The 27,979-nt window shown below is 35.0% G+C and overlaps 1 protein-coding gene and 1 non-coding gene across 3 annotated transcripts in view; both read left to right on the top strand.

The window, feature by feature from the left end:
• Positions 1-17,734, top strand: part of LOC105228693 (pleckstrin homology domain-containing family G member 4B) — a 42,029-nt gene extending 24,295 nt beyond the window's left edge. For both annotated transcript variants that reach the window (XM_049452325.1, XM_049452326.1), the window contains 4 exons: positions 15,410-15,496; positions 16,724-16,828; positions 16,905-17,036; positions 17,098-17,734. In XM_049452325.1, coding sequence (XP_049308282.1) covers positions 15,410-15,496; positions 16,724-16,828; positions 16,905-17,036; positions 17,098-17,526 — 753 coding nt within the window. In that variant the 3' untranslated portion in view covers positions 17,527-17,734. The remainder of the gene's footprint in view (positions 1-15,409; positions 15,497-16,723; positions 16,829-16,904; positions 17,037-17,097) is intronic.
• Positions 3,365-3,437, top strand: Trnav-uac (transfer RNA valine (anticodon UAC)). Its single transcript has one exon. It is a non-coding gene; the product is annotated as a tRNA-Val (tRNA).
• Positions 17,735-27,979: the final 10,245 nt, after the last annotated feature.

Below are 27,979 nucleotides of genomic sequence, written 5' to 3' on the forward strand. Positions count from 1 at the left end.
ATAACTCATGACTGGATTGATTTGATTAGTTAATAAGTTTCCTCAGGTAACGCTGTCGAGTTTTTTTAATGATTTTTCTTTTTTTTTTTACAACGCTTGGAACTCAAAATACTGATTTTCATAAAAAAAAACAGAAATTTTGTTGTTTAAAAATAAGTTAAAATTAAAAAAAAAAAACTCGACAGGGTTACCTCACAACTTATGTAAAGAAAGACTGTGGAAAATTTCAAAAGGATCGGCTCAGTAGATTGAGAGCTACAGAGTTCACCGGCTTCGAAAAAGTGAAGTCTGAGAAAGACACGTTTAAAGTTTCACAGACGCTCACAATCAAATCGGAGGGCGGAGACTTACAAGTATATATCTCCGTCACTTTTGCTTTAATTGTTCTAAAATTTTCACAGAATAATCTTAAGATATTGTACATTAATATAAAATAAAGAAAAAAATGCAAAACAAAAAAAATACTTTTCTACCCCCTTAAAAGCCAGATCAGACCAACCATCTAACTGAACTATTTCACCAGAAAGCATATCCAAACGCTATCTTATAAATTACATGATAACTTTGAAAACTAATATAATTCGATATAAAACTATAATGATTTTAATAAGCAATATTAAATAGCAAGTTATGAAAAGAGCAGAGTGTTCTGAACAAGTAAGATGTGTTATGTTCACAAGGTGAGCCAAGAAAAACATTAAAAATGGTTCACAAAAACGCCTATGTCCGTTTTATAAGCCGAAAAGAGCTATTTAAGGTCTAATTGAAACGATTTGGAAATGTCTGTCATTTATTTGAATATATAATGGTTGATACGAAAATACGTGAGGCAATGTAACATAACCCATTTTTTCATTGAAACAATGGTCTTTTAATTGTCTTTTAGTATAACCTAGCTTAATGATATTAATTTACTATTGAGACGACTGATATGCATTTATGTATAGGCTCTGTGCACTTCACCAGAAAGATAAACGATAAATAGGATTATGCTTTCTGACCAATATACATACATCCTGTGTCTGAAATATGGAATGATGGCTGATGAGCTTCCAACCTCGTTCTACATGAGGACGGTCACAAATGCTCACTGTGCCTTTGTTTTTCATTTCAGTCCAATCAAACCAACGATAATTAGAAGATTTTCGTTTTTTCACCTTGAGGTTTTTCACTAAGAAATAAAAGGTTATTTCCAGCTGGTAGCAAATCTTTATAATCTTTATTCAATCCCGCGAGAGATCTGCAATTACATTCTACGTAAGAATATCTATCTGTAACAATTTATCTACCTATATTGTTTCAGGGTGCTTTTCAAATAGCAGTGCTTTATCAAAATAAGTAGATTCCGGTTATCTTAATTACTAAGAACCGGTAGTCTTAAAATAAATGATTGTGAAAAAATCGAATATAAAATGTTTTCCTTAAAAAAGCTGGGGTATAAAAGTCTCGAATCTGTCTGCATTTCATCACTCATTAAGAATTTTTCATTGCTTTACGATATGTAGTATAATAATGCGAGACTTACAAATATATTATATATGTATGTGTTAGTATATACATATGTAAATAATTTTGCATTTATCTGTGCCATCAATTAATTATAGTTAAATTTTGTGTTGTTTCGTATATGTATCTTCAACTACATACATATATGTACTTATGTATGTATATACTTACATGTATATGCATTTGTCACAAAGCTTAATTGAAACTTTGTGGTGAAAAAATTGCAATTTGAGTCGATGAAGAAAAATTTGTATACATAGTACATGTAATAAAACATTTATATACATATGTACATATACAAGTATATTTATTTACATATGCATGCTATAATACTCTCGCTGTCTTTACTATCGCGAAACGAGTAACTTGAAATATGTGTGGGAGCTTGCCTAATAATTAGGGAGCGCCAACTTTAATTGAGAATAATTACATACAGATAATAACGGTACTTTTTGATAATTACAGTACAGCTGCTGCACATAAACGCTTATCGCATTATATTAGCACAATTAGTTTGTCTAGATAATATAGGCAATATACATATCTACATACAAAAAAATTACTTGTCACCTTTTGTCCGAAGTACACTCCCAAACTACTGAAACGATTTTAATAAAATTGACCACACTTTGTCTACTTCGATCCAACTTAAAAGATAAGTTTGCTTATATCTCAATTATGTTAAAAGTAAAAACCTTTTTAATGTACATATATTTTTCTAAAAATAGGCATGTGTTCGAAATTCAAAAAGAAAAATAACAATATTATTATAATTTTGAATAAAATGTCAATTGGATTTTTTTTTCATTGACAAATATTCATTTAACCGTTTTCAAAATTAAACCTCTAGTGCAATTTATTCGATTCTTATAACATGAATAATATTTTCTTCTTTATCCGTAAATAATAGTATTTTTTCTAATAATAATAATAATAAAAATATACATACATAGGTATACATATTAAGGTGGCATCTTTAGCCAATATTTATTTTTCCACAAAAAAAAAAAAAAAAAAACAAGTTAAAAACTATGGAGAAAGTAAAACAGAAGCCTCTTAAAAATCGAGCTATTCTCTTAGAACAGGGTAAATATTTTTTGAAATGATAGAAATTCATAAACCCATCGGAAACGAAAAATAAAATAGCATACATTAAGGGTAAATTATTTCACGGGCGATCTGAAATCGGAAAAAGAAAGTCTAGAGACGTGGCTGAATTTTTAAAGGTTAAAAACGGTTTATATCGTTTTATGGCAAATTACGAGTCCTAAAGCAAAAAGTTATAAGACTATGTGTAGGTGAAATAAAAGAGACGTTTGTAAATAGACTTTTTTCAATTTCAATTTAAGTTAACAATCACGTAACAAAATGTTTGTGTTTTTTGAACAAAAATGTATTTTCTTTCATGAAAGTTGGTGCAACCTTATTTGTTTATGTCCCAAACACATTCTATATTTTTATTTAAAATGGTTATTAGTTCCCCTTTTATTTATTTAAAATCGAAACAAATCCTTATTTTCAATCAAAAATCTCAAGTCAATGTACCAAATCAGTACGCTTTATATTTGTGGAACTACATACATTCTGATGGTATCAAACTTACTTACATACATTGAAACGGTAAACTCTCCCCAAAAACGCAAAATAGACCCCACTCCATAAACTTCCAACAGCCTAAACTTTCTATTGAAACACTGGCCACAAAAGTGCTGGACTGTCAAATAATTCCTCTTAAAAGCTACTGACTGACAATAGAAATAGAATATTTTTTAAAAAATCTCAAAGACTCATTTTAGCTAACGTTCTATCATTTAAAGTGTTTAAAACAAAACAACACTTTGGCAACTCAAAATCACATGGTTCCATAGTGTAGCGGTTATCACGTCTGCTTTACACGCAGAAGGTCTCCAGTTCGATCCTGGATGGAACCAGTTGAGTAGTTTCTTTACTGAAAGTTTTAATTAATTAATCAACAAATTATTAAATTAATACCATTTATTTACTGTTAGAAATATTTTAGAACAAATAATATTATATTACATAGTTCTAGAAATTATAAGCTTGTCTCTTATAATCGATGGCCATAGACTCTCGAACTGGGCTAAATTCTTGGGTCTAATCTTCAGCGGAAACTCCCCTAATTTCATAAAGTTGCTGAGAGGTTTTTTTTTTGGTTTTATAAAAGCTCAAATTTGCTACTTTTTTACGAAGATAATTTTTAAGATTTATAGATTGAGTATAGGTACACGTAATCTTTAGATCATATATTTCTCTGCAAATCTCTTTGACTGGACAGTGTTAGAGTGGGTAAAATTCAGGTAGATATGGATCAATCAGTAACCTCAATTACTATTCGTTGCATAACTGTTAATAATATAATTTATAGCGCACATTTATACATATATTGGAATGCATTAATCCCTTCCTTTACCTTATTGTTGGTAAGGTATTCTTCAGATATGTACTATATATGTACGTATGTATATTTAACTGTCTGCCTCGTTGCGTTCATCTGTTGCATTGCATTCAAAGTGCCTTGCCATTATCTACTACATTGCCTGCAAATATTGCTTATAATTTTAATAAAGTCATTCATTTTGCTGCTGGCAGGCAGCATCAAATATTTGATTTTCGATTTAAATACCATAAACGACTGCCCATAACAAGCCGGCAAACAAACAAACGCCTATATTTATTCACGGAGTGTCTGTGTACACAGAGTTAACTCTCAATCCAAATGAAGGCAAACAAAAGTACTTACCCAGCTGGCAATTGTGAACGTACCGTCGACAGCTAAACGTCAGAGACTTGGGCTGCAAACATAGTGGCAGAGTATAAACACAAAGATAACCTGAAAGTAAAAAAGCGTCTTTGTAATATGATAAACTGAACTCAATCTGACGAAAGTATTCAGCGAAAGAAAAGCTCAGAGAAGTTGGAGAAATGTTATCAATCAACACTAAGTTTAAGTTAAGGGATCTGGTGTGATATAAAAGATATAGAAAATTCAGGTAAAATGTTAAATATTTACCCCAACTTTGCCTTCCTTTCTAGAGAAGAATAGGGAAGGGGAGAGTTAGATAACGGGGAAAAACAAGCATATATATCGAGGACTCCAAACTAGATACCAAAATCTTTTAGCCCATTGTAGTGTGTTTCCAAAGGAAAACGCAGCCATTAAAAAAGCTTTCTTGTCCTAATGAACATATTTAGGTATATGTATATACAGAGTTCACGCGAATCACAACTGTTGGCCAAGAGTTTCCTGAAGAGGACTTGAAGGTTGCATAGATAAGCTTTTTCTACGGATGAACTTCATCAGAAGTACGCGATGTTTCAGAGAGGAACCAATAGAATGAGGCCGCCGTGAGACGGCCACTCTACATACCTACCTGCCTAAATACATATTAAATATATACCGTGCTATAAATTACAAAATATTAGAATTCGAATAGTGTTGTCTTTATTTTTCACAGATATAACGGGTGATTTTTTTGAGGTTAGGATTTTCATGCATTAGTATTTGACAGATCACGTGGGATTTCAGACATGGTGTCAAAGAGAAAGATGCTCAGTATGCTTTGACATTTCATCATGAATAGACTTACTAACGAGCAACGCTTGCAAATCATTGAATTTTATTACCAAAATCAGTGTTCGGTTCGAAATGTGTTTCGCGCGCGTGTTTTGTTCAGCGATGAGGCTCATTTCTGGTTGAATGGCTACGTAAATAAGCAAAATTGCCGCATTTGGGGTGAAGAGCAACCAGAAGCCGTTCAAGAACTGCCCATGCATCCCGAAAAATGCACTGTTTGGTGTGGTTTGTACGCTGGTGGAATCATTGGACCGTATTTTTTCAAAGATGCTGTTGGACGCAACGTTACGGTGAATGGCGATCGCTATCGTTCGATGCTAACAAACTTTTTGTTGCCAAAAATGGAAGAACTGAACTTGGTTGACATGTGGTTTCAACAAGATGGCGCTACATGCCACACAGCTCGCGATTCTATGGCCATTTTGAGGGAAAACTTCGGACAACAATTCATCTCAAGAAATGGACCCGTAAGTTGGCCACCAAGATCATGCGATTTAACGCCTTTAGACTATTTTTTGTGGGGCTACGTCAAGTCTAAAGTCTACAGAAATAAGCCAGCAACTATTCCAGCTTTGGAAGACAACATTTCCGAAGAAATTCGGGCTATTCCGGCCGAAATGCTCGAAAAAGTTGCCCAAAATTGGACTTTCCGAATGGACCACCTAAGACGCAGCCGCGGTCAACATTTAAATGAAATTATCTTCAAAAAGTAAATGTCATGAACCAATCTAACGTTTCAAATAAAGAACCGATGAGATTTTGCAAATTTTATGCGTTTTTTTTTTAAAAAAAGTTATCAAGCTCTTAAAAAATCACCCTTTATAATACCATTTCTATAGCCTCGAGAAGCTCAGAAAATGTTATATCCTAAAGGAATTGAATATATTGCTTCTTATAAAATTCAAGAGGAGAGATTAGAAGAGCATAAAAGATTACTGATCTCCGCGATCATCAATATTGCCTGATCAAAATCTTATGGTATAACATAGGCTTAATAGAATCGTTCTTTGTTGTTGGTATTCCAAAATTTTGATGAAAATTTATTTTTGAAGTTTTACAGTTTTGAAATTTGTATATTCTGGTCGACACTGCACTTTCTTAAAAGCGTGAATAGTTTCATAAGTGATGAAATTTCGCTTGATCAAACTATAATATAGGATAGGAACATAGCCGTAGCGTTAAGCAAATCTGTCTGGGAATTGAAAAAAAATATGTCATGACATATTTTCTCTGGAGTTTAATAACTAATCGACACCTAAATTAAAAAAAGCATTCTAATTACCGTTACAATAACTTCAATTTTTCCAAATGGGTCTATTGCCGTTTACTATTTCCCTGTGATATTAGAAAACAACTACCTACCCCTGCCTTTTCTTTTATCCACTGCTTGGCTGCGTTTGCACCAAAAATGGTAGGAGGAACATTTATAAATCCATTATCTCAATTGTCGTGTGGTCGTTTTCTAACATTTTATCAACATAATTTACATGCGAGTTTGTGTGTGGCCGATATAACTGTAATTTGCATAGAAACAAGCACTGCGACTCCATTACTTCCACATATTTTCTACGAGCAACGCACTCATTCATTATCTCTCGACCGCCTTTGCAACTCCAAGCTGCAACGCAATGTTGCATGATCTATGAGTATTTGCACAATGATTGAGGGGACTTAGTGGCATGAGTTGGCACACATATATGCCATAGGCACATTCCTACACACTGCCATACATACAGTGTTTCACGCCTAATATAAAAGGCAAATATCGGCATAGAGATTTGCGGGACTTTCCTAGGCCTCTACTGAGAGTTGACATACGTTTGACAAATACTATTATGTGTGTATGTGTGTTATTGAAATTATGCGGTCTAATGCGTATTTAATTGTGGAATTGCTTACATTAGGGCATTGGAAATCTTTAAAATTCCCCTGAAGTATGTATTCATAGAACTTTAAAATCGTCATTAACCAAAAACTCATAAAATGCCATAACTAAGCAATAAATTAAGATATAAAGCTGTTATTTGGTACAGGGGAGAGCAGTAGTAAGGGGCACTTGTGAGCAAATTTTTTTGTTAAGGGGGCATGGCCCACTTTATGTATATATCTCCTAAACTACTAAAGCTACAACAACCAATTTTACTAAGCGTAAATACTATAAAAACTTCCACTAACAGTGTGAAAATGGATGAAATCGGAGGAAAACCCCGTTCACTCCTCATATAACGGTACTATTAAAAACCAATAATGCAATAAATCAATAACTAAATACGTCAACGACATTAAATATTACCTCCTCGATGGCTTTAGAGAGGTTTATAGGAGCCAGTGTTACAATTGGACATAAATCCCACTTTTTGGTGAAATCCCATGTCTCGGGACTCGTCCAACCGATTTAGTACGTAGCGCAATTTTATGTCACATTGTGAAAATGTACGAAATCAGACTACTTCCCATTCAGCAAAATTTAAAATTCCTCTTGATTCGTCAAGTTTCCACTACACAAATCAAGAAGCAATTTATATATTGGAACAAAACTTTGCACGAATAATGTTTTTAGTATGTGCCACTTTATGACCGAAAATTTTTCAAACCCAACAAAAACTGTTCAAGCCCCTAATTACCGAATATTTGGACCTCTGTACCTATAGTTGACTTTTTTTCAAAAATATCGGTACTCTCTGACAATGGTATGTTTATGTGTCAAAAATGGGTTGCATCGCATCAATGCTTCCCTTAGCTCCATATACCTAATATAAATATTTTTAAACTTCAGGGTGACTTTGTACCGTATACATTGGCCAATACGAGTATATGAATTATCCCAATGAAGATAAGAGTGTGTGTTTCACTCATAAGAGTGTATCTTTGTGCCTAAAATAGATAAATGTGAGCGAAAACTTAATTGTTTTAACCAAAAAAAATATCTTGTTTTAGAAATCTTTAAAACTTAAATGAGGTGAATAAATTAAATTTCACCACAAATCCCTTGCAATTATTTAAAAAATCATTAAACATGAAAATAATAATAAAGTCACAATATATATGCATATATAGTACACATGTATAGTAAATATGTATATCACTTGCATTTCTGATTACAATCACGCAACAATCCCCATTATTTCCACGAAAAAATTCCCACTATCTTGGTTACGGTCCCATTAAAGCAATTTATATGCATTTATGCGCACCGTAGTTCCCGTACGTGATATTGTTTACCTACGCAAACATACATAATGTAGGTATACATAAAAATTTACAAACAAACATATGCATGTATCTTTGTGGCAACTTTTCAAATAAAATGGCATATTAATTTTACCTTAATGATTTTTATTTTTCCATAAATGAAATGTAGATTGTCGCACAATTTGTCATTTTGATAGTTGATAGGTTATATAGTTAGGTTATGTACATTTCTTTGACTGTAACTACTAAAGGGGAACGTCTGACCCTTTGCAATACTTTGTTTTAGCTGGCAATGCTGCCATTTGATTTATGAAATTATATGCTCGTTGTATTAAGTTACAGATTGAGAGAATGCAAACTACAGTTATTTTTTGTAGCTTTGGTTAAGAAACATGGTACAGAAATGGTGTTTTTTAGACACATCAAAATGAAATTTGATTTTTTCTGGGAAGCAAATTATTTCATCTATTAGGGGTTTCATATAGTCTCATGCTAGTATAAGTTGTAACGAACCGAAAACACAGCGTTGAGCATTGTGTAAATTCACTTTTGTATGTTATCCAATAACATTTTTTTTTTAAATTGTAAACATTTATGATTTTATGATTTTACGATGCGTTATGACAAGTTGTGAGTTCCTACATATAACAACAATAAATCCCCCCCATCAGAAGTGCGACAATTGCGTGACAGTAATCGAGTAGACGAGTGGCGGACATGGTCGCATGTTAAAATGATAAACGTATTCCCAGTATTTGAAGAAACAAAGACAAATGAATAAAATAGCTATAAAATTGTCCAAGTCTAAACACGCTCAATATTTATAAAAAAAAACTTCAAGTTCCGTATTGAATTTGCATAAGAATTGTTATGGAATTTTTTTCTGATCGCAGGTGTCGAAACATCACAAATTGACACCTGCTATACTCGTGCGTTTCGGCTTTTCCATTCCACTTGCGTTTAGTTTCTTTGCATCCAAATGGGGTATTTCATTGAGTTCATTCCTCTTGGCATTACTTACAATTTCGCAGAGGGTGTGGGCTGAAGTGGAGCAAAGTAAATCATGGTTAATGTTTTGAAATAAATATGTACATATGTATTTATAGGCAGTCGTTTGTACTGCTGTGCCGGGAATATTAATCAAAAATCTGTTTCGCAATATAAAATTTTGTTGGTGATACCATTTATGTAAAAAAAAAATGTTTGTCTGTTATGTTAATTATGGCTACTTAAAGTTATTATGATCAAATTTGCTTTGATATGTCAACAAAAAGCATGTTGGAACATAAAATGGTTTTTAAGGCAAAGAAAAAAAAATTTGTTATTTCGTCTTGTAGACTTGGCGCCTTTCAAATGGTCGCCTTAGAATTTTAATGCTCAGAGTTATAGCTTTGATGGCACCCATACCAAGTAAAGGGTTTTAAAATAAAATTCGCCTAGAACTAAAGCAAAGGAAATGAAAAATGAAGCTCTCTTAAAAGTCAAACAGTCAAAAGAAGTAACGACCAGATGCTCTAGCGGTAGAATATCTTGTTATTTAACTATTTATATCTCCGAAAGCAAATAAAAAATCCGATGTTGTAAGGTTTTGAGGTCTTACCAACTAATTTCTTCCAGAAATATACGATGGAATGGTCAAAATTTCTTTACTTATGTAAACAGTGTTAGTGGTTCCAAAATATTGAGTTTTGAACATCGCCGATTGTTTTTAGTGGATAGAAGTAGCCTTGTGGTGAAACACAAACTAATATAATAATCAATAACAACAGGACTCGATTAGTTGAATTTTCTAGAAAAATATTTCAATGATCAAAGGATCGATTTTTGAACGCACCAATTTGAATTATCCCCAATATGAAGTATTAAAATATAGGGTGATTTTTTAAGAGCTTGATAACTTTTTAAAAAAAAAAAACGCATAAAATTTGCAAAATCTCATCGGTTCTTTATTTGAAACGTTAGATTGGTTCATGACATTTACTTTTTGAAGATAATTTCATTTAAATGTTGACCGCGGCTGCGTCTTAGGTGGTCCATTCGGAAAGTCCAATTTTGGGCAACTTTTTCGAGCATTTCGGCCGGAATAGCCCGAATTTCTTCGGAAATGTTGTCTTCCAAAGCTGGAATAGTTGCTGGCTTATTTCTGTAGACTTTAGACTTGACGTAGCCCCACAAAAAATAGTCTAAAGGCGTTAAATCGCATGATCTTGGTGGCCAACTTACGGGTCCATTTCTTGAGATGAATTGTTGTCCGAAGTTTTCCCTCAAAATGGCCATAGAATCGCGAGCTGTGTGGCATGTAGCGCCATCTTGTTGAAACCACATGTCAACCAAGTTCAGTTCTTCCATTTTTGGCAACAAAAAGTTTGTTAGCATCGAACGATAGCGATCGCCATTCACCGTAACGTTGCGTCCAACAGCATCTTTGAAAAAATACGGTCCAATGATTCCACCAGCGTACAAACCACACCAAACAGTGCATTTTTCGGGATGCATGGGCAGTTCTTGAACGGCTTCTGGTTGCTCTTCACCCCAAATGCGGCAATTTTGCTTATTTACGTAGCCATTCAACCAGAAATGAGCCTCATCGCTGAACAAAATTAAAGCGCGAAACACATTTCGAACCGAACACTGATTTTGGTAATAAAATTCAATGATTTGCAAGCGTTGCTCGTTAGTAAGTCTATTCATGATGAAATGTCAAAGCATACTGAGCATCTTTCTCTTTGACACCATGTCTGAAATCCCACGTGATCTGTCAAATACTAATGCATGAAAATCCTAACCTCAAAAAAATCACCCGTTATTATCGAAAATACTGCAAGCAAAACATTACTTAAAGAATATGATTATGGCTGTTGAGGGAAAAATAAACTATTTATTGCAGAATCGATAACAGGAATCGATAACAGGATAACAGGTGTTTTCTGTAATTTAATACGATCGACTCTGTAGTCCAAAGCGCCCATAACTCAAGGCAGATCAAAAAACATCATTGCTTTAATTGATATAGAAAAGAACAAAATCCAAGTAATGGAACTCAAGCCATATAGCTAATACTACAAAAAAAAACGGCTGAAATAAAAATAGAGCTGTTTGTAGTAAATGTAAGTCTATTACTAAAAATTTTTCTAATGTTGAAAAGAAGAATGTCTTTATCAAAGAAAAAACGCAACACAATTAAGCAGACGTAAGAGTATAGGATTTTAGAGGACTGCACACGAAGTGTTGCCAGTTAATTTGAAGAATTGGTATAGTTTGTTCACTAATCGGTAACACAGAGTTCAAAACTGGAAGCAACTTAGATGTGTGGATGGCTTAGAAAACAACATTAAGATCACCAAAAAAGAAAAATTACTAGCTTCACGCAATATCGATAACAAAACTACTCAACTGGACACGATCTCTAAAAACTGCTAATACAGGATGCTGTGTAGGATCCAATGAAGATCCCAAGTAAATATTGAATACTAAAACAATATTATATAGTTACTATATATATACATATACAATACAAATCGATATATAGCACAAATTACAATAAAAGTGACGACTGATGATTGACCACAATTACTAAGAAACGCAATCGTATCCTTATTCCTTATGTATGCATGTATATGTTCCTTATGTATCAATTTCTCGAAATTGCCACTCTACTTCCGAACATTATATTGTTTAATTTAAAAACTTCGAAAAATCCTTTTATTTGGATAATACCTGTCATATAATTCACAAATCACAATATTTACTACAAACATTTCGCTTTTCGATTAAATCCCTCATTTTAACCGTTTCCATTCTGAGTTTATATATTTTTCGCAGTCAAAGCTCCTGTAAATATTTACATATTATTTAGTATTCGCCAATTGCGCTGGCCTTGCCATGTGTTTTTTTTAATATATCATACATTATTTGTTTACCGATTCTTGTTTACGTGCTTCGTTAGTCAAGTCAAAATTTGTTTGAATGAAGTGAAATTATATGAGTTGTAGTAGGTCAATGTGCGAATTTATTTGCAATAAATAAAGATGTGTACAATTTTAATCCGTGCAATTTGTAAAAAAAAAAACCGAATCAAGTAATAAATAGCTGAATGAAATAAATGAGGGAAGTTCGAGAGGATTGCGACTTTTTTAGCAAGAGCTCATTTGTTTTATCATCAGATATCGTATTATTTTTACCTGTAGTAATCTTAAGGCTGGCTTTGAGTTTAGAGCATCGTCAAAAGAGTCCGTTAAAGTTCGGAATTTACATCCTTTTTGCCTTTCCACGTTTTTTGGTAATTTTTCTTCATCAAATTCAAATTTCTGGAAGCAAAATTTGCCAAAGGCCAGGTTCAGACAGATCTATTATTACTTGCGGCACGATATTGGTTAAAAATTTGGTGAAAAACTCACGAAGATGTATGCTACGGTGCATTGTCGTGGTGCAAAAACCAAGAGTTGTAGGTCCATAATTCCGGCCTCGTTTTACGAATAGCTTCGCGCAAATGATGCACAATACTCAAATAGTATTCCTAGTTGATAGTTTGGACGTTCGGAGGGAATTCCGAGTACACCACAACTTGATAATAGAAAAACTGTGAATATAATCTTGATTTTTGACCTGCTTTGACGTGTTTTTTTCGGCTTCGGGTCACTTTTTTCACGATAATCGGTCGATTTCTGTTTTTAGGTCGTCTGTTTCCAGGTCGTAAGCGTAGATCCAAGACTCATCGCAAATACATTACATATGATTCTAGTAGTCGGAACGCATTGTTCACAGACGTTAACGCGACGCTGGTTTTCGAAAAAAATTAGTGACTTTTGAACCATTCGTGCTTTCACTTTTCTTAAGCCCAAATAATCTTTCAAAATAGTACTCAATGGTCCTTCCGATATTTCAATGATGTCAATAAGATCTTTGACTGCTAATCGTCAATTCTCAAGCACCAATTCCCTTTTTTTATTTACCTTGATCATCAGTTGATGTGGATGGCCTTCCTGATCATGGATCGTCGTCAACGCGCTCTTGACCTTTTTTGAATAATTATTATCATCAAAAACACTTGCTAGCGATAAAGAATTGCCACCGAATGCCTTTTCCAACATTCTGAATGTTTCCGCGCCAGTAATTGATATTTGAATAATTTCACTCATCGTAAAAATCGCCGAATGCTTGTTATGTACTTCAAAAAGACAAGCGAATACGAAACGCTAATGATTATTGTGATGTGGCGTTTGTTACAGATGTCACTCACAGCCATACCAACCGAGAAGAAAATTTTTCGACGAATGGGTTTTCGTATAAAATTTAAATTAAAAGGTCTTACTATTATATTTTCGGACCAGACCATACATAGTAGTAGTTGCAGTTTGAGCCAACCAATTTGGTGTTTATACTGATCATTACTCCGTAAACTTCTTTGAGGTTTTTGTAAACTTAATCAGTTTGAAGCAAATCACATTAATTATATAGTTAAAGGTTACTTTTCTGTCTAAAATCTTTCACGTCTGTTAACAAACCTCAAGCGTAACACCAGAAAATTAAAAAAAACAAATTCATTATCTTGAGAATGGAAGCTGAAGTTTTTCAAAAAAGCAAAAATGATATAAATGATAAATCAGCTTAGAAAATGGTGGCTTAGAAAAAGGTAGAGGCATACATATTAGTATTATCGAAGTCCGAGCTAGAGCACTTAAAAAGCTCCAACTTCTTCTTCTTCTTCTAACTTCTTCTTCTTAATTGGCGTAGACACCGCTTACGCGATTATAGCCGAGTCAACAACAGCGCGCCAGTCGTTTCTTCTCTTCGCTACGTGGCGCCAATTGGATATTCCAAGCGAAGCCAGGTCCTTCTCCACTTGGTCCTTCCAACGGAGTGGAGGTCTTCCTCTTCCTCTGCTTCCCCCGGCGGGTACAGCGTCGAATGCTTTCAGAGCTGGAGTGTTTTCGTCCATTCGGACAACATGACCTAGCCAGCGTAGCCGCTGTCTTTTAATTCGCTGAACTATGTCAATGTCGTCGTATATCTCGTACAGCTCATCGTTCCATCGAATGTGATATTCGCCGTGGCCAACGCGCAAAGGACCATAAATCTTTCGCAGAACTTTTCTCTCGAAAACTCGCAACGTCGACTCATCAGATGTTGTCATCGTCCAAGCCTCTGCACCATATAGCAGGACGGGTATTTTGAGTGACTTATAGAGTTTGGTTTTTGTTCGTCGAGAGAGGACTTTGCTTCTCAATTGCCTACTCAGTCCGAAGTAGCACCTGTTGGCAAGAGTTATCCTGCGTTGGATTTCTAAGCTGACATTGTTGGTGGTGTTTACGCTGGTTCCAAGATAGACGAAATTATCTACAACTTCAAAGTTATGACTGTCAACAGTGACGAGAGAGCCAAGTCGCAAGTGCGACGACTGTTTGTTTGATGACAGGAGATATTTCGTCTTGCCCTCGTTCACTGCCAGACCCATTTGTTTTGCTTCCTTATTCAGTCTGGAGAAATCAGAACTAACGGCGCGGGTGTTGAGACCGATGATATCAATATCATCGGCATACGCCAGCAGCTGTACACTCTTATAAAAGATTGTACCTGCAGCTCGAACTATTTTCTCCAGCAGCAGATTGAAGAAATCGCACGATAGGGAGTTGTGTTAAATTTTAACCAAAAAATTAACAAAACCTAGTATTTTTTATGAGTTTATTCGAAAAATTGACGTGGGAGGGGGGTTATTTCTATTTTATAAAGCATGCTGGAAAATTGCATGAAAAGTCGGTTTATAGTATTAAGAAATCACAAGCATATATACATGTGTATGTGAACGATAATGCAATATTTTAACACAATCTATCTTATATATATGTACATGGGTTGGAATTACATATCGGCTTGGACTTTACTTCATATTACTAAATACATATCGGCTCGGACTTTACTTCATATTACTAAATACTTACATATGAATGTACGAGTATATTTTTTTTAAGGGAATTACACATTTTTCCTTAAGGAATCCAAGGGTAATACCCCTTATTATCGCACCGGATGTTTCTGCGTATTTTATTTGAAATAAATATTTGTTTGCATAGCCATACATGCTTACTTACAATGTCACTTTCTATTTTTACATTGCAGAAAAATGAATTTTATTGCTATGTGATATTCATGATGAACAAAAAGACATCGATGCAATTGCGACAGGAGCAACGCCCGTGGTTGCAGGTAAATTGTGCTCTATATAAAATATAGTTGAAACATAATTGGGAGACTAAAATGGGAGTCTTTAACATTTTTATAACAAAAAACTGAGTTATTTTAGTAAAGAATCATGTCCTTTCCAAATTTGTTTTAATACTAATATAAAATGCGGTATTCATACACTAGCATAAATATTCTCTAGAGGGAAGATCTTCGCTTCATGCAACACCATCATGTCATTAATCATTTATATATTATATGTATATATATACTCGTACTAGTATATTATATATATTTTTCTTCATTAACTTCACACTTTCTATGTGTAATTAGAAATCGGTGAGCTGAAAATTACAACTTTTTCCGCCTAATAAACTTAAATACGCTAAAGTATTTCGTATAGATTAAGTTTTAAAGCTCTTTGTGGCTTTTAGGAGTCGCATAAACCAAGGTGCAATGAGAATGAAGAGCGAAAGTTCGTATGAGATGAAAAAATATAAGAGATTGCATATTTAAGTTTATGAATTATTCAAATTGACTGAGAATTTCTGGTTTAATGTCTCTAAGCAAGTCGATAGACTGGTAAGATGTCCTATGGTTAGGTCTGAGATGAGCTAGACAAACCTGTGTTTTTAAAGAAAGTAGATATATTTTACTTTTGTTCATAGTCCTGCTGATTTATTAACGATCATTTTGAGTTTATAACCTCGATATAATTTTAAAAATGTGTTTTCTTTTCAATTTTCAAATATATGTATTCCACTTTTAGAACTCCTAACATTATCTCAGACTATCCGAAAGAGATTTTCTTGCTTGCAAACCCGGTATTATGGTTGCACCATTATGCACGGATATACCATTATCAAGAAAAAATTATCCTTGAAGTAGCCATCCATCCATTGTATATCTCACACATTGACACATTCACACATATTCGGTATCCTGCGGTTTGACAGTCAACCGTAATTCGACTCGTATCGTCATCCAGATCATTTTTATTTGTATATGTACATATGTATATACCCCTACACTTATACTTATACTTATACTTATATTTATACTTATACTTATACTTATACTTATACTTATACTTATACTTATACTTATACTTATACTTATACTTATACTTATACTTATACTTATACTTATACTTATACTTATACTTATACTTATACTTATACTTATACTTATACTTATACTTATACTTGTTACTAATTTTTTTTAATCATTTAAATCGATGTATCTTTGCAGAATGTGCAGAATGAGATAAGTGACAAATTGGGCATCGACAGCTTTCTTGTACAGCCCATACAAAGACTGACCAGATATCCTTTATTATTGCAGCAATTCATATCTGTAAGTACTTGTATAATACTTTGGAACCCTCGCTTCAAAAATTAAAAGAATTTCCTTCATTTCTTCACCCCACCAGGAATTCTACAAAAGCGGTATCAGCTGTAAGCCAGTGCTGGCATCTGTGTGCAAACTGGAGACACGCATGCGACGTCTACTCGAAGTAGTCAATCAAGCGGAGGACGTGCCAGCGATAGACGAGATAGCCGAGGTGAGTTTGAACTATAAATTTGAGTTCAAAGTGCACATTAAAAAACTTGCCATACTTACAGCTCAATTTGGCGTCGCAGGGCTACTTTCGACGCGCCACTGAGTTCGAGGCTTATCATCATCGTTCGCGCAAGAAGTATGCCGCTAAAGTGTTCCTATTCGATCGCTGCCTCATCTGTACCGAAGTGCGCAAGCGCCGGCTCGCTTATCGCCACCACTACGAATGGTCGATGCTGGAGTTGCAGTTGAACGGCAGCAAGAGTGTAACGGTATTGCAGCGCGGACGCACTGCAGCGGCGAAAGGTAGCGCCAAGGAGGAGTATGAATTCACGGCGTCGGAAGCGTGCGCGATGACACAGTGGCTGCGTTGCGCGCGGAAGATTATCGAAATAGATCGCGTAGAGTCGGCGATGCGGGGGAAATTCGTGCTGCCAATGGATTTGGTGCTCAGCGTTGGCGCGGCTATTTGGCTGATATGGAATTATTTGTAATAGTTTCGATAGTAGTTTGATAGAAATCCTTACGGGCGGGTCCACAACTCAAATAAACGGGTTAACTTATGATTTTCATCTTATTAAAATAAGTTTTATTATAAAAAGCTATAGTTTAAGTCTGTTTTTGAAACAAAAATTGCCGCGAACACTAGATTGCATAAGAGTTTTGTTAAACAAAATATAATATATAGTTTTATAAAATTGATTTTTTTTTAATTTTTTTTAGTATATTTGAGAGGTAATGAGCATATTTCGCAGGGTATGATCTAAAAATCATATAAAAGGCACAGTTTTGGTTAGCAGATTTCGGACTAGATATATTAATAATTTCAAAATTTTTTATTCCTCAAAACCTATGGCGTCCCTCTTAAAGTAATCCTTCTTGACCAGAACAAGTTTAAGTCAACATTTTTTCCAAACCTCGAAAAAGTTGTTAAAGTCCATTCGGAATAGCCTTAAATGTCCGTAGAGATTCACCTTTTATGTCTTTACTTAACTCAAAACGGACTCCCCGGAGCTGTCGTTTGGGTTTGCTGAACAGCCACAAGTCACACGGAGGTAAATCAGGCGAGTACGGTGGTTGCGGCTCATAAGGCTCACGAGGAATCAATGCAGAATGCCATGGTGCATTATAGAGGTGTAAAAACCAACCTTAAAGGATTTATTGAATTCTAATGTTGTCGCAAAAGGTACAACAGGTTGTAGTAGTTGCTTTCAAAGATTTTTCTGTGCGTGCCATAAAAAAGAGTTTCGGGCGTATTCATTACTAAAATAAACAGAGGCTATAAATGAAAGGATATAAATGAAAAAATATATGCTATTTCCATCCCTGAGGTCTAGAGGAAAGTCTACTAAATTATTTGATTGGCACATAGACTAAGCTAAATACACAAAGCCTTTGCCCTTATAGGTTCAGCCGTTCGAGTGAACTACCTGGAATCTAACAATCATCTTAACAAGTATCGGTTGGCTTCCAAAATCTTTAAGCAGTTTTTTTGCGTTAAAAAGAATCCATTTGAAATTACCTAAGTGTAATCTTCTAATTAGGAAGTATGCACAATAACATAACCTATTTATTACCACATTTTAACATATACTTTCCCTCAATAAGTACACCGTCTCCCAATAAAAATTACGTGCTTTTGATTACTAGTGACCCGATGCTTATAAATTGTCTAAGATCATTACGAGTATTCACACTCTCAGGCGGCTACTGCAAGAGCTCTTCGCGCAAAACATTTTTTTTCTGATGAGGCCCATTTCTTAATTAAAAGCTTCGTCAACAAACAAAAATGTCGCTATTAAGGAGAGTGAAATCCTCATGAGGTTCAGGAATGCTAAAAAATGGACCGCTTGGTGCGAATTATGGCAAATCGTCAACATCGGGCTTCATTCCATTCGAAATAAGACAGCAAAATAGCGAAAAATTTCTATATCCAACAAAATGGTGCGCTGCCTCATATTTGATGTCTAAACACGAACACATTATGTGCAAAGTTCGTTAATTCCAAGATCATGCAAATTCACGCCTCTACATTACAATACTACTACAGCAACGCTTGAGGAGCTTGAAGAAAATACTCTCTATAACCGAAATTCCAACTGAAATGCTACACGAGTCATCGAAAATTGGGGTAAACGGTTTGAAATAAATAAAAAGAGCCATTGTGGCTATTTGGCAGACATTCTGTTAAAATTACATAAAATTATCTGTCCAGTAAAGTAAAAACACATTCCCATTTTGACCTACAATGAGTTTGGTTTTAACAGCACATTATTCGTTATTATTCGTTGGTAGATCCTATATATATCATTTTGATTTTCCTTACCTACCGATTCTAGGTTTACATTTCATACCCTGAACAGAGTATATAAAGTTTGTACAAGTTTATATGACCTAGAAGGAAACGTCGGGGATCCTACAGAATATACTCGTATACATAAATTATTAACGTGACTAGCTCAGTCGGTTTAGCCCTATCCGTCCGTCCGCCTCTATATATGCGAAATAGGACCTCAATTTTCGAGATATCGCTTTAAATTTCGCACCCGTGTTTTTCTAACCAAGAAGCTGCTTATTTGTCGGAACCGCCGATATCGAATCCCTATGGCATAGCTCGTATGGAAAGCTTTTCATTTATATATCATGTCATATCACATATCTTCAAGAAATTGGGTATGAATTATTATTTAAGGCATATTTGCGATCTCCCAAAAAACTTCTAAGTTCGGACTATTACATAGGCTGCTTCCTATACATATATGTTTGTGGACTAGGCAACACTAAGTGTTGCCAGGTGCAATCTGACATTTCCATTGGAAAGTTTAACATTTTTTAGCATAACATCACTCAGAACGTTTTGTCATTTAATCGTGAATTGTATTATTTACAGGGAATTAAAAAATTATCTCGGCCAAAAAATGGAATTAACTCGTGAACATTTTCGTGCGATCATTTTTCACAACTTTCGACGTGGATTATCACGTCAAGAGTGCATCGATGAACTAAAATCTTTGTATGGCTATGAAGCACCATCTTATAGCACTGTGAAAAACTGGTACAACGAATTCAAAGACGAATTCCGTGAAGGTCGTCCAAAAACAGCCGTTGTGCCAGAAAACATCGATGCCGTACGTGAACTGATAATGCAAGACCGTTATGTAACATACCTTCAGATAGAGGCATGCCTATGCATTTCTCCCACGAGCATACATTCGATATTGCATGAACACCTGGCCGTAAAAAAGGTTTGTTCTCGTTGGATCCCGTACAATTTGACAATCGCTCAAAAAATGCTTGTGTGGATTGGTGTATAGAAAGGCTGAAAAATACGATCGCGGTGCTTCGAAAGACGTTTATAAGATCCGGGCACGAATCAGGGATCTACGTGTATGAGCCCGAAATAAAACAGCAATCGACCGTGTGGGTCTTCCAAGACGAGCCAAATCCAACAAAAAAAAGAACAAAAACCATTTTAGTTGATAAATATTCCTATTTTCATGATTAGGCCAGAAATATATATAGCAACCCTCGTATAGTATAGTATATAGCTGCATTTAAACTTGACGATCGGAATAAAGCGCTTGCATGCAAAAATTCTTCATTTCACGAGATATCTTCAAGAAATTTGGTCGAGATTATTACTCCCTGTAAAGAAATTGTTCTGATCGAGTCACTATAGCTATACATAGCAGCTTTACCAACTGACCGTTGAAAGTTCTTGTAAGAAATCTTTTGTATTTGCAATGGGTATTATATAGATTCGGAAATCCAAATTAACATTACTTTTTGTTTCAAGAATATTAACCACTTCATAGATGCTTTTTCACAGCTGATCGCGTCATAGCAGTTTATATACTCAACTTTGTCAAAATTGCCGAAAAAATATCCAACGAAAGTATATTCGTCAAACATTTGTTCCGTGAGAACTTATTCTTTACTGCTCAGTCTGTCTGGAATTTGATACAATTTTTAGTAAAGTTTAGAGTAATAGCAAGGTATTATCTAGTCTTGTTCTATTATTCGATGAAGTTGCGATGATATTTCACAATGTTTTTTGTATTGCCTTCGCGAAAATATTTCAACGCTAGAGAAAAAGAATTCTTCATTCACTTCACAGCTTGTTAGCCACAATATTAAAATATTTTGATGATGTTTATTGTATGCAGTTTCTTTTCTTTTTCGCAAAAGCATTATTTATATGATAATTTCTTTTATATCATTATATGGTTTTGAATTATTTCAACTCTGTATGTCTGTGCGTGTTTGTGTGGCATGCATTTGTCAGTCGGGCGCATTGGGGACATGCATCATTATGCGCGACTGGACGCCAACCCAACCCAACTTTACAGACATTAAGCGCCAGCAGCAATTACAAATGCATAAAAACTGAAACGACAACAACAAAAACACCAACTATAAGTAAGCAAAATATTGAAAGCACTGCAGCTTGAGCGCTGAGCCGTAAAATAACTGCGTTGCCAACAGCCAAAGCAGTGATTTCTTCGAGCATGCAACTCGGAACCTAATGTGCAGCCTCCCACTGCGGTCATCAACGCACGGCACCTATCCCCGCACCCCTCACCAGCGCTGCTTACTTGCGGGCTTTGTTTTGTTTTATTTTGTCTTTATATTGCTTGCCGCCAGCCTTGACAAATATTTATGATAAATTGCCTTTTTCGTTGCTCATTCGTGCGCACTCCACGTTTCCCTCCTGCAACACGGCTGCCCGACTGCTGTTTGGACTCATTTGCTTGCCTCGCCTGGCAGGGGTCCTTTCATATAAGAGAGTATGTGGGGTACATGTGACCAGCGCCTGAAATGCAGAAGCCAAACTGTTTATTGTTACTTTTGTTGTTTTTTTGTATATTGTATATCTCAGCTCTTCCCTCTTGCTCCGGCTGCAGTGGCTTTGTGCACTGCTTTGTTTATTTTGTTGCCGTTTCTGTTTGACTCTATATCATCATCAGTCGCCTGTAGATTTTGTATGCAGAGGATCTTAGGTCCATATGTGTGAGCATCCTTATATGAGAATACATGGATGTGTGTGTATGTACTTTTTGTCATATGAACATATGCAAAATGCGTAAATTTTGTGCATAAAATTTTCTTTGCGAATAGTCTAAGAGCAAAGTAAACATCCTTGGAGAGGACAGTGGGCTTGTTAAATTAAATTTTTCATAAAATTTAAATTTATTTTAAATATTTTCTACTTTTTTTAATGGGACATTGTAGCTAAGAATTTATTTTCTTTAATTGCAATCAACTTTTTTTTATTTCCTCATAACATATTGCTACAAGGCATAATAATTTTATTCACCTAACGGTTTTTTGTAACACCGAAAACTAAGAGAGATCGGAGTGCTGCTCAGCCAATGAGTGTACCATCGATAAAAAAAAGATTTTGATAGGAAGGGCTAAGTCTGGTGCATACGCCGGTGGGGCAGCAGCTCCCAGCGAAGTACTTTAATTTCATCCTAAATCGATTTGCTTTTTGTGGTGTATCGTGTAACAAAATTTCTTTGCCGAGCTTTCTGGCGCATTCTGATCGATTTTCAATCAATGCATGGGTCAAAATGGTCATTTGTTTAGAAGCTTTAGAAGCTCATGACATAGCACACCCTTCTGATCCCACCAAACAGATCCCATTGCCTTCTTATCGACTCGATGTTTTTGAAGTCGATGCTGATAAGTGTCCCAGATTAACCCAAGATTATCTTCATTTAGGATTCTGAAAATAAATCCATTTTTTAGCGCCCGTAACAATTCAATGCAAAAGTGATTTTTTTTCTTGCCTTTGAAGCAAAATTTCGCAGGTGTTTTTTCGGGATTCCATTTGTCTTTCCTGAAGAGATACCACCTCCCACTCAATTATCTAGTTTGGACCCATCCATATAAATGCTTATACTTACGTTCCGGTCCATATTGCACCTTTTCCAATCTTCTCTGGAAGGAAAGGTAATATAAGTTACCGAATTTAAGTTAAACTCTAAAGTTAAATCAGTTTCTACCATGGAAACAGGAACTTATAAAGAACCTTAGCTCCTGGCGACTAACAGCGAGCACTCCCTCAGTCTAAGAGTCTTCATCTATCTATCTGCGAACCAAAATTTTGTTTTTGACACACTGTCCACACAAGAAATTGCGCTGTGCAATAAAGACATGTTTGCAACTGTCTTTACTGTGATGGACCGCCTCTAATCATAAAATCTGTTTGACAAAGCACGTCCCGGACCGGTAGTGCTGCGCATGGCGCTGATTTTCCGGTCAGTGCTTTGCCAAAAAAATTAAATGTAATATGAATAAAACCAAATCTGTGTAGTAAACTGAAATTGCGGCAAAAAAGAGAAAGAGAGAGCAGAGTACTTTCTGGAATGTATATTAGAATGAGCAAGGGGAACAACGGCAGAAGTAATCCCTGGAATATTATAGAAATTTAACGAGCTGCGACCAAGAAAGAAAAGAATAAAACTATAGATCATTTTTTATAATACAGACATTAATTTTACTGATGCTTATTTTGCAGAACAGTAAATATATATGCACAAATTGAGATAAAGCCGTAGCGTTTAAGAAGAATCCGTATTGCCACCGTTGTCCAACCTACATAACCTTAACTTTACTAAACGTGATCCTCTTATTATTAGTTTCAAATACTGACTATATACTTATATTGAAGAGGCTTTCTTTCTAGAAATCACGCCCATTACAGATGATATGAAGATAAAATTAATCTAAAGCGATAATAATCATACATATTCTTCTGAAGACGACCCGACCCTACCTTTAACTAAATCAACATACGAGGTGTGTACAAAAAGTATCGCGAATTTTATGTTTTTTCAAAAAGTATTTATTTATACATGAATATCTATTTTGTCACCTTCAAAGTAATCCCCATGAGATATTATACACTTGTGCCAACGGTTTTTTCCAATCTTCGAAGAATTCGAAATTCGAATATACGTAACCCGCGAAAATTCAAAATTCGCGATACTTTTTGAACACACCTCGTAACCTTTAGCGATATTGTATCGAACGTTTAATTCCTCCCTGTTGGTGCTAATATTAACTACATGAAAATAATCTGAAGCTGTGAGATGTTGTCGCGACAAAACTTTAGTTAAAAAAAATTTTTAAAAACCCAAAAAACATTTCCTGATACCTAATTGATCTAAAGTTAAGGAAATTAATTTCAACAACAACGTAAGTTTTCAGACTGGTGAAGTTTTTAACATTTTTTTTCGAACGTATAAATACCTGAAGAACGAGAGCTGTGTCTAATACAAGGTTTTCATTTTCATCCAGTAGAGTCGGTACTTCGGGCAACCAGTGATTGGTTTTGCACCACGTTTATTCCAGTGAATAACGCGAATCCACAAAGACAACGTACTTTGCGCACCGAAGACGCTGTTGCTGTTGGTGGACAGGGAATCAAAGAATACCCGATTGAGACCATTTGCCATTACGCACAACAATTGGATATTGAATAGTGTCCGAATGAGATGAAGCACTCTTTTGGTTAAAAGGCTATGTCAATAAATAAACTTGTAGCATTTGGAGTGATGATAATTCATTGACGCAGTCCTCGAAAAGTCACTCTTTGGTATGCTATATGGGCAGAGCGAATAATTGTTCAATATTTCTACTAAAATGAAGCTAACCATAACGTTGCAGTGAATGGGGAACCCTAAAGCGCGATGATTAATGACTTTGTGGAGCCTGAATTGGACCACGATGATGTGGACGACCTTTGGTTCCAACAAGATTGCGATACCCCTGCTGTATGGCAATGCCAATGAAACTTTTGGTGACCGTATTATTTCGCATGGTGGGGCTGTGTCGTGGCCTTCAAAAATAAATCAAGTTTGGAAGTCTTTGGAATTAAAGAAATATCAAAGGTCTTCATTATATGCTAAGTCCAAGTCTCTCTCTACCTTGCCTCAATAACTTTATTTCGAACTCTTTGATTTAAATGCCTTCCACTTTCACATAAGTTAGCTGAGCTATTCAGATAGTTGGTATGATCGAAAAAGTTAATAAAAAGGTATTACTCTCTCTGCCATAGAGAAACTTCCTTAGAGCTAAAGGTTTTGGCTTAGTTCTTTATTCTAAGCGTCTTATTTTTATTTTTTCTCAAACTTTGTTTCAAAATTTTTTCTGCAAAAGCACTTTCATATATATTTTTTTAAGTGAATATATCACTATATTTCTAAACTTCCTCGTCGCTTTCAAAACCGTTATGCATATATGCAAATATTATGTCATTGTAACCAGTTTCCTCGTCAAAAGTGTCATAACTTATGTAAGAAAACAGATTATGTTGTATTTAAATGACATAAATTGTATCTAATCTAAATGTAAACAATCAACAGTCCGCAAACAACGGACTGGACAAACACATAGCGGACTAGAGAGAAATTTATTAACTTACTACAGAAGTGTGCAAAGTTTCATGCATAGCAATCAAGTCGCTTTGAGCAGCAGCAGAAGAGCTGACGAGGCAAGGACGGGTGTTTTCTCAGCTTTGACAGCTTCATCAAAACGTCATTACACTTAATGTCAACAGCAACCGCAAGAAAGGAGAAGCATACAAACTACAACTGGAGACACATATGAGAGAAGAGCTGATCTGCATATGAGTATGTGGCATAATACCGTTATCTGCTCTTTATGCTTGCATATATTACGGTCTACTCAAACAATTTTGTTTCGTCTCTTTTCATCTTCTTACAATGTTTATCAACGTAGAAGGCTTACAGCTAGCAAAATGTGAGAGTTATAGTAGCAGGAGCAGGTTGTCGATGTAAGTGGTTGTTGTCGAAAAATCTAAAGAATAAACAAACTCAATGACAAAGTAAAAGTGATAGTTGCTACATTTTGGCGACAAAAGTTGAAACCATGCTCAGATTATTATCAATATCAGACAAATTTTCTTATATTAAGTCTTAGGAAAGTATGTGTCTGTGTGTTGTCGTATGGAAATATTGCTCTATAATCTTTGGTAATTTTATAGCATATTTATTGGTTAATATCCCTTCAGCTGCTAGCTTCTTCGTTATTGCCCAAAAGTTGCTCAGGATTTCAGCCTTCCTTTTTTACTCTTTGAAATATTTAAACTCACTTTAACTGATTCTTAAGACTTGAGGCAAACGAAAATATTTTTATTAATTTATAAATTAGTTTTATTGATTTTTGATGACAATAATTTTGCAATGTGAAACAGGAAGGTGAAAAAGTTTATGACATATAAGCCAAGCAAGTCAAAATTACGCATCATCCAATAAAGACATTGAAATGTTTGGCTGGCGGGCCATGGCGAATAAGTACGATCTTGTAAATTGTTAATCTAATGATTAATTAATGCATTTAAAATGTCAAAATTGTTATTTATTCTAAACAATGCTTAAATGGTGTAAATTCCCATCACCATCAAATGCATCAAATCTTAAGAGTAGAATGTTGTTTCATATTTCCGTCCGAAAAGTAAATTTTTTTAATAGCTCAACAGTTCGCTGTTAGACTGATATTTTTCTATTTTTGTGCCACTTCAGAGTTATGATAATATCTTAAATAGTTAATATAATTTTCCTGTGGGATAAGGTTCTTTCTAGTTCTCCTGAGTTTCAATACTTCAAACCTTCTTCAACTTTTCAATGTTTATCCTTAAAATTAGTTTGCTATCTGTTCCAATCCCAAAACTTAGAGACTTAAGGGTCTGATCTTTGCATAGCACTCTCTAAAACTTCACAAGTCATCGTTCGTGAGAGACCTGTCATTGTATGATCATATTTTGTTTTTGATGATGTTCTGTTTTTTGAGAACACCGATCTTGGCTGGAGAACTCGTATTGTATATACGTGTATTGTAAATAAAAGAAGAAGCGTGTCTTTCTCTATCAAACAAAAGGAAGTGTCGGAAATCCTATAAAGTGTATATGATATACGAGTATCCACATTTTGATTAGGGTGATGAGCTGAGTCACCTTCTGGCTAGGTCTTTTTGTCTGTATATACGGGAACTAGTCCCTCAATTTTTTGAAATACAGATCTGAAAATTTTCACACACGTTTTTTCTTCCCAAAAAGCTCTTCGTTTAGGCAACAACCTACCCTAACCCAACACCATTTCCTACTCCGCATATTGTTGTGCATAATTTTGGGCGTTTCAGTTTTCCATCATATTTCATCCATGTTAATGCCGTTATTTGTACGCTGCCATGTAAATTTTCATCTTTGCTCGCTCGTCACATGCTGAAATGAAATGTTATTAGTATGCACACGCGCTGCTCCTGTTGTCTTAAAGGATAATACAATCACCCTACATGTGTAATAAAAACAAATGACAACAACAAATAATTTGCGCAAAAAATAGTATATTATGTAATAACGGAAAAAAGCATAATTTCACTAACGTTTGCATGTCATGTTCGCATCCAAACCATGAGGAGCTTGGAGGTAGTGCAGAGCTCCACTGCGTATGCGTGACATTTTGCTTATGCAACTTATAAGTGTATTAGTGTCTTGTCATGCCTGTCAGGCGCGTGTCAGTGACGCACTTGTCACATTTTGACTACGGGTCGCGCTGCTCCAGTGCGTGGTTCTTTTAAGGTTATATTTTCTGCTTGCCTTTATTCTGTTTTTTAAATGTATATAATTTTTTAACCAAATATTTTGACATATGTATTTCGTAGAAAAAGAAGGAAATAGGGGTTGAGGTAAAGTCTATAAATGTTAGGAACGGCGACGAACTGCATTCATTATTCGTTATTGCACTTAGCTTTGGCGTTGAATGCCAAGTTTTTCCGAAATATTTCTAAATTAAAGATTTCTCACATACTTACGAAACCGAATAATACAAGTGGGTTTTAAGCTTCGGCATAAAGTTATAAACTATTCCATGTAGGCAAACTAATTTTTCCAAATCTGTTGTCAAAATCAATACAGGTTAT

Source organism: Bactrocera dorsalis, chromosome 3 (assembly GCF_023373825.1).
Source record: "Bactrocera dorsalis isolate Fly_Bdor chromosome 3, ASM2337382v1, whole genome shotgun sequence".
Classification (NCBI taxonomy): Eukaryota; Metazoa; Arthropoda; class Insecta; order Diptera; family Tephritidae; genus Bactrocera; species Bactrocera dorsalis.